Genomic DNA, 8212 nt, shown 5'->3' with positions numbered 1-8212 from the left:
TGAGTTAAAATTCAGCCAGAGAATGCTTAACGGCTCTGTGACCCTGGTAAGTCTTTTAATGTCTGCCTTAGTTTCCTGATGTTTGAAGTAGACACAATATAGATCCTGCCTCCCAGGATGGCTGCAAACAACAAATAAGAAAATAATTGTCAAGGGTTTAGCATAATGACTATATCAGAATCAACATTATTTAAATACTCATTATTATTGTTATTATCATTTACAATATTCCATAAGAAATGCAAAATGGATTTATTTCCTAATTATAAAAAGCACATTATGAAACAAAACAGAAGAGAATGAGCTCAGGTACTTACAATAGTTATGCTGACAAATAAGGAATTAACAAGAAGCAAGCATTATGTCATATACAATGTGATCAGCAGTAGGTGTATGAAGATAAGAACGAACAAATGAATTAATAAAGAAATTAATGGGTGAAGGAAAAGGAGATGCTCGTGTGTGCCGAAGCCAGGACTTGAGCTTTGAACTTCATGATTCTGAGATCAGCCTTCCATCCAGTTTCATCACTTGTCACATTATTGTCTTTCATTACCAGTCAGAGATACCACATAACTTAGATGGAGAGAGAATACTATTTCTCCAAAGATGTTGCTTGTTCTGTGAACAGGGATTCAAAAAGGATGGCTATATTGGACTAGCCCACTAAATGTTTGTGGGTGGAGATTACATTGCAAGGTTGAGCACTAATCAGTATAAACAGATTACATTAAGTGTTAGTAGAGCTCTTTAAAGCTCACAATGCAAATACTCTGAAACAAATTGTGATAATTGTTAAAATAAATAGTAAATTGGAAAAAAATAAGCAATTCCACTTACTATAGGAAAAACATGTCTGACATATATGCACACACATTTGTGTGTGTGTGAGTGTGTGTGTGTTTGTGTGTATGTGTGTATATTTATTTGCATAGTCCTTATAGGTAATTGATGGTTATCTGTGAATGGACGAGTGTCAATTTACTGGTAATAACAGCAATAGGGGAAAATGTTGTTAAATAAATTTCTATTGAGAATTGTAGGCAGTGATTGGCAATCATTCAGATCATTATGAAAACTCAGTGATTTCCAATACAATAAATCAGAATATACAATTAATGTTGCTATCATGAATCTTCTAATCAGGTGCCAGGGAAATGATGTTTCAATATACGTGGGCACACTTTTACTGAAAGTAAGTTTTATGGTCAGGAAAACAGAATTGTTGTTATGTTAAACTTGAATTTTCTTTTAATAATTGGAATCAGAATGAAGCAAACAAAAGTCAATGACCTTGTGATGTAATTACTGTCATCTTGTGAAAAATATCAATACATAAAATGAAATTAATGCTTTTTGGGAGCTTCCATCCATGTATTTCTTTTTTATTTCTCCTATTACTGGATTTTGATTTCAGAGCTCCTTCTTAATAAACTCTTCTAACGCATCATTATTTATTGACCCACTTATTGACCACCTGCTGTGTGCTGGGGACTGGAATATATACTGGATATTAGAAGGTAATAGTATAACATTCCTTTACCTGAAGAAAATTGTTTTCTACTGAGAGTCATCAACACATGCACAATGCTGCAAAAGATCAATATCTTTAAAGGACAAAAGGCAAGGTATAGATATACCAGTAGGCCCATAATAACGAATAAAATTGATAATGTAGGGAGTGTAGATAAGCTCCTTATTAAGGTTTCCTCTGAATTCCTTAATAGAATAATGTGGGATGAATGGGAAAACTATTTACCAGAGAGAATGTCAATTCCTGTTGCTTCACATAATAGAATGGGTAAAAAATATAAGCCCATGTCAGAAGACTTTATTGTGTGAGTCACGTATCTTCTCCCACACTACCACACATTAGGGCTAACTATTTGGTTGTCTGCTGGTACAGTGGATAGGAGGCCAGACCTGCAGTCAGGAAAATCTTCTCTTCCAGAGTTCAAAACTGATTTCATACACTTATTAGTATGAGACCTAATGGAAGTCACTTAGGCCTGTTTGCTTCAGTTTCCTCATCTGTAAAATGAGCTGGAGACAGAAATACCAAATCCCTCCAGAATCTTCTCCAAGAAGATCCCAAATAATATCATGAAGAGTCAGATATGACTGAAAATGACTGATCTCATCTTACATATATCTTTGTGAGGCTAGAATGGATCTACTGCCTACATTTCTTAATCCCCTAAGCCAATCTTCTATCCACTAAGCTATGCTTTATTATTATTATACATAAATCCTTAAAAAAGTTTGAACAATTTTAAAATAAAGTGGAGTGCCCCTAGTGATATGGGTCAAGTTCTCCTGACACTGTTGTGCTCCATGTTCCAAAGTTCTACAATCTGTCCTGCAAAATTATGTTATTTAAAAAAAAATGACATGGTTTTTGTTGTTCAGTTACAACTCATCTTAACCCCATTTGTGGTTTTCTTGGTAAAGATTCTGGAATACTTTGTCATTCCCTTCTCCAGCTAATCTTCAGATGAGGGCAACTGGATTAAATTGCCTGAACAGGGTCACAAAGCTAGTAATTGACTGAGACTAGATTTGAACTCAGGTCATTTTGATTCCATGCCCAGTGCTCAATCCACTGTGCCACCTAGCTGGTCAAAAAGAAATGGCTCTTTTCACAAGATAAAGACAGATCTAAACAACTACAGAACTATTAATGTCTCATGAGTTGGCTGAGCCAATGGAATAAAAATCATGATTCTACCTAAAATTATTTAGAAATTCAAATACAAAAGAAGTTTTTTTTCATAGAGATACAAAATATTTAAATTTCTTCAAGAAATACAAAAAGTCAAGGATCTAGAGGAATCAATAACAAAGTGAAGAATGGAAACCCTGCAGTACAAAATTTCAGCAGTAATCATCAAAACAATCTGGGATTGGTTAAGAAATAGACTGGTGCATCAGTGGGATGAATTAGGTGCACAATAAACACTGAACATAGTAATATAATATTTAACAAACCTGAACATTTAAGCTTTGGGAGCAAGAACTCTTCATTTCAAAAAATTCCTCAGAAAATTAGGAAGCTGTTTTGCAGAAAATTGGCATAGACCAACAACTTATACCACATACTAATAAAAGTTCAAAAATAGGTTCATGTTTTAGACATAAAGGATATCATAAGCAAATGAACGAAACATGAGAAAAAATTACTTTTCAGATATGTGAATAAAGGAAAGTTCCTGAACCAAACAGGAGATAGAGAATATCACAGAAGATAAAATGTGTAATCTTGATTACATAAAATTAAAAAAAATTAAAGTTATATAAAACATAAAATTAGATTGAAAGTAATAATCTGGTAAAAAAAACATTTATCTCAAGGTTTTCTGATAAAAACCTCAATTCTCAAATATATATGGAATTGACACCAATTTATAAAAAAATAAGAGCCTTTCCCCAGCTGATTAATACTCAAAATATATGTATGGGTAATCTCAGATGAGGAAATCAATGCTCTCAATTGCCATGGAAAAAGTGTTCTGAATCCTTAATAATTTAAGAAATGCAGATTAAAAAACTTAATGAGCAACTGATAACTGTCAAATTGGCTATTATGAAATAAAAGGAAAATGACTAATATTGGAGGGAATGTGGGAAAATAGGTACACTAATACACTGCTTGTGGTGATGTAAAGTGCTCCAACCATTTAGAAGAATGATGTGGATCTATGCTGTCATAATGTTAGGACTGGTGATCTTAAGACCACCTTAACAGTCTTTGTTTAAGCACAATTGTATTTTAAAGAATCTAACCAAGGAAAATTGTCATCAATAATATTTTTAAGGCTAATACATTTGTGTGCTCAAAATAATACCTTACCAACCATCAGTTTCTTTTTTCTCTCTGCAATTGTGTTCTCCAAAAATCCGCTATATATCCTAAATTTTGACATACAGATGAATATGAAAATCAGGAGCCAATTATCACACATTCAGAAGGGCATTTCAGAGCATACCATCCACTCCAGGGGTAATAAATCTTCCCACAGAAGAAATCCTTCAGTGATGAATTGACTTATTTTTTTATGCTCTCCAACATACAGCCACCTTTGCTTGAGTTTTACTCTATATTAATGTGAACATTTGAATTAAATTTGTGATCTCCTCCATTCTCCTTTCCTCCATGATTTGGTCTTCCTAATCACTTGTTAACAAAACTTCACATTAAATTTATCCCCATTGTTTGATATAGTATTGTTGGCATCTAAACTCACTAAGGAGTTTATTTTTCCTAACTCTAGCTGCTCCACTAACCTCTTCATACCCCAACTTTACTAAACACACAAGGCATTAATCTATTGACATTGCACCTACAATGCAGCAATTGTGTGCTACACTATAGCTTCACTAACAAACAACAAAGGTCCATATTGGAGTCCCATATCTTCCAGGTAGGGGCTATCTCATGCCATATGATTCTCAAAAAACAAACAAACAAACAAACAACCCTATAACAAAACGGTTATAAAACTAAACTTACCCAATGATGATAGGGGTGGATTCAGAAACAAACAAAAAAACAAAAAAAACCCAAAAAACAAAAAACAAAAAACCTGGTGAAGACTAATATGAACTGATGCAAAATGAAGTGAGCAGAACCAGGAAAACATTTTACATGATAAAAGCAACACTTTAATGGCAATAAGCTGTGAAAGACAGTTACTCTGATCAATAATATGATCCAAGACGATTCAAAAGGACTCAAGTTGAAAATACTATATATCCCCTGAGAGAGAATTAATGAAAATTCAGTGCAGATTGAAGAATATGCTTTTTTTTCATTTCTTTGTCTCTATAAATATATATTGCAATGTGACTAATATGGAAATGTTTTTTCATAAATAACAAGCATGATGAGTATCATATTGCTTGCTTTTTCAATGGATCAGGTGATGGGCTAGAAGGAGGAAAAGAAGTTTGAACTAAAAATAAAAAGTTTGTTAATAATTTGAAAAATAAAAGTGGGACTTTTTCAGAAAAGACTGGTATCATTTAAATGTATGCACATGTTTATTTAATATAGGTAAGCCTCTGGATAAACATTTTACAAATAATATCTCATTTGATCCTCAAATAATTTCCCTAGGAAGTGGTATTATCTGTGTCTGAAAGTTTAAGTAACTGAGGAAGACGAAAATAAGATGCATGGCAAGGTTTGATTGTTCCTACATATTTGAGGCAACTTTAGAAATCAGTTCTTTCTCACTCCAGGCCCAAAGACATATCCACTGGACTATTTAGCCACCTGATAAAAATTTTATTTGATCCTCACAACAATATTGGAATGTTGATGATATTATTAGCATTATTTTAGTAGAAGAAAAAAAAAGAACATAAAGAGATTAATTTACCTGCCAAAAATCAAAGAGCTAGAGAAAGAGGGTAGATTAGAAATCAGTTTTTTTTTTTTCAAATTGCACGTGCATAGCTTTAGAAGCTGCAACATGTAGCTCCTTCTAAAAATATCTTTAATTCTCTAAAGAAAGTCCAACCTGTGCATCTCCCCCTGGTTGTTGTTGATGCCCATAACTAAGTCCATTTGTACCCATTAGTCATAAAGATGCATTCCAAAAAGGAAAACTCTCTTTACCCACTCAACCTTATGCTATATTCTGGCTACCAGATGTTCTTCCTCTACTTGGCTTATAGTTTATGGATGGTTAGACTAACCCATTCTTCTTGGTTACAGACCTCTTTCAGAATCCTGTGCAATATCCTTCAGCTTGACACAACCAGGATATGCAACCAATAAACAGAAGCCTAGAACAGGGTAGTTATTTAATAAATGCTTCCTGAAATTAAGTAAACCAGTAAACATTGTTACTTATTACTGACTGGGAAATTTCCATGCTATAATCATATGAGATTCATTAAAGTTCCCCAGTTCTTCAGGAATATGGACCCATGGGGACTGAGAAAACCATAAAGTTTCACTCTAGGCACTGATAACATGGACAAGCCATGGAAAATTCTTCCTTCCAGATAAGCAGATAACATTAATCTTTGTGATCTCCTTATTATAGTAGGTATCAAAAAATATTGAGTTTAAGCAGCTGAGTTCAAAAAGTCATCACTATGGCCACCATGGGGGTGAATGGGACAATTTAAGGACCATGTGGTGAATTCACTCAAATTGTAATGGCAAAAAACCATGATAGGAAAGCCATCAGATGAAAGTTGCTAGCCTTGGCAATTGTCAAAGAAGGTTTCTGCAATCAGGGATATAAAGATATGTGTGTATGTCTATATCCATATATCTATATAGACATATACATACATAGATATAGTCCTTATAGATAATTTATGGTTACCTATGTATTAGTGAGTGTTAATTTACTGGTAATAACTACAATGAAGAAAATGTTGTTGAATAAATTTCTATCCAGAACTGTAGGCAGTTATTGGCAGCCATTCAGATCATTATTAAAACCCAATGTTTTCCAGCACCACAAGTCAAAACATACAATTAATGTTGTAATCATGCATTTTCTAATCAATCACCAGGGAAATGATGGTTTAATACATATGGACACACTTTTAATAAAAATGAGTTTTAAGATTAGGAAAACAAAAAGACTTATGTAGTTTAACTTGAATGTCCATGTTATACTTGAATTTTCCTTTAATAATTGGAATAACAATGAAACTTAAAAGCCATTAAATTTCTCTTATAATTATTATGATCTGCAAAATATTGAATATCAATCCATAAAATGAAACTAATGACTTTTGGGAGCTCCCATTCGTGTCCTTTTTTTTTCATTTCTCTCCCTTATTACTCTTTTTTTTTAGATTGAATGCCCTCTCTCCTTCTTGAAAAACCCTTCCAATTTACAATTACGTAATGGTCACATATTAAGGAACTGCTATAGGCTGGGGGGCTGGAATAGGTACTGGATATTAGAAGCTGATAGCAAAACACGCCTTACCTTCAAGAAAATTGTTTTCTACTGAGAGTAATCAATGCATGCATAATGCTCAAAAGGAGCAATATCTTTAAGAGACAAAAGGCAAACTGTAGAAATCACACTAGGCCTATGATAATCAAGAATATTGATGGAATAGGGAGTCCAGATGAGGTGAGTGTTATGGTTTCCTTAGATTCCCTAAATAGAAAGATATGAGATAAGTGAGAAAACTACGTAGCAGAGAGGATGTAAATTCCTGTTGCTTCACATAATGGAATGGGTGAAAATTATGAGGTCATGTCAGAATACTTTATTGTGGGAGTCACACATCTAATCCCATACCACTATATATTAGGGGTAACAATTAACAACAAGAACACAGGTGCTCCATGAGCCACCATCACACTTCCATACGTGGAACCATTGTTTACATCAAATGGAGAAGTCTTGAATATTGTGGATAAGTTCAATTACCTTGGTAGTATACTTTCCAGGGATGTACAGATTCATAATGAGGTCAATGTATGCATTGCCAGGGCTAGCTGGGTGTTTGGGAGGTTGAGAAGTAAAGTGTGGGAGAGAAGAGGTAATAGACTGACTACCAAAATGAAGGCCTACACAGCCATTGTGTGGACCTCATTGTTGTATACCTGTGAAACATGGACAGCATACCAACACCATGCCAGGGAACTGAACCTCTTCCATTTGAATTGTCTTAGGAAGATTTTTAAGACCACCTGGCAGGTTAAGATACTGGACACTGAGATCTTTTCTTGAACTCAAGTGCCAAACACTCAGAGGGCACAACTCTGACGGGCTGGCCATGTTCATTGAATGCAAAATGCACACTTGCCAAAAAGACTTTTATTGAGAACTCACACATGGCAAGCATTCACATGGTTGTCAGAAGAAGCAATACAAGGCAAGACCTCCCATCATGGCATGCCCACATCAAAGAAGGCATGTTCTCTATGAACAAAGCAGAATCGAAACAGCTCAAAGGAAACACCAGATGTGCAAATTTAGAGAAACCACCCCAAATGTTCACAATGACTATTTGTGCCCGACCTGTGGTAGAGGATTCCAAATTTGTCTGATTAGTCACAGTCGGATACACTGAAACTTCACCTAGCATAGCGATGTCATTTCAGTCCTCTTTGAGAACATTTTACAACAATCAACTATTAGGGCTAACTATTGGGATGTCTGGTGGTACACTGGATAGAAGGCCAGACCTGGAGTCAGAAGACCAGGAGTCTTCTGGGCTTAAATCT

At 34.5% G+C, this 8212-nt stretch overlaps 1 protein-coding gene across 1 annotated transcript in view; it reads left to right on the top strand.

Moving 5' to 3' along the window:
- Positions 1-8140: 8140 nt before the first annotated feature.
- Positions 8141-8212, top strand: part of LOC114028721 (olfactory receptor 8K3-like) — an 895-nt gene continuing 823 nt past the window's right edge. Inside the window, exon 1 of the mRNA XM_027842991.1 lies at positions 8141-8150. Coding sequence (XP_027698792.1) covers positions 8141-8150 — 10 coding nt within the window. The remainder of the gene's footprint in view (positions 8151-8212) is intronic.

The sequence above is a fragment of the Vombatus ursinus genome, unplaced genomic scaffold, assembly GCF_900497805.2.
Source record: "Vombatus ursinus unplaced genomic scaffold, bare-nosed wombat genome assembly UNPS02004996.1, whole genome shotgun sequence".
In the NCBI taxonomy this organism is placed as follows: Eukaryota; Metazoa; Chordata; class Mammalia; order Diprotodontia; family Vombatidae; genus Vombatus; species Vombatus ursinus.
This window is presented reverse-complemented; position numbering and strand designations above follow the sequence as displayed.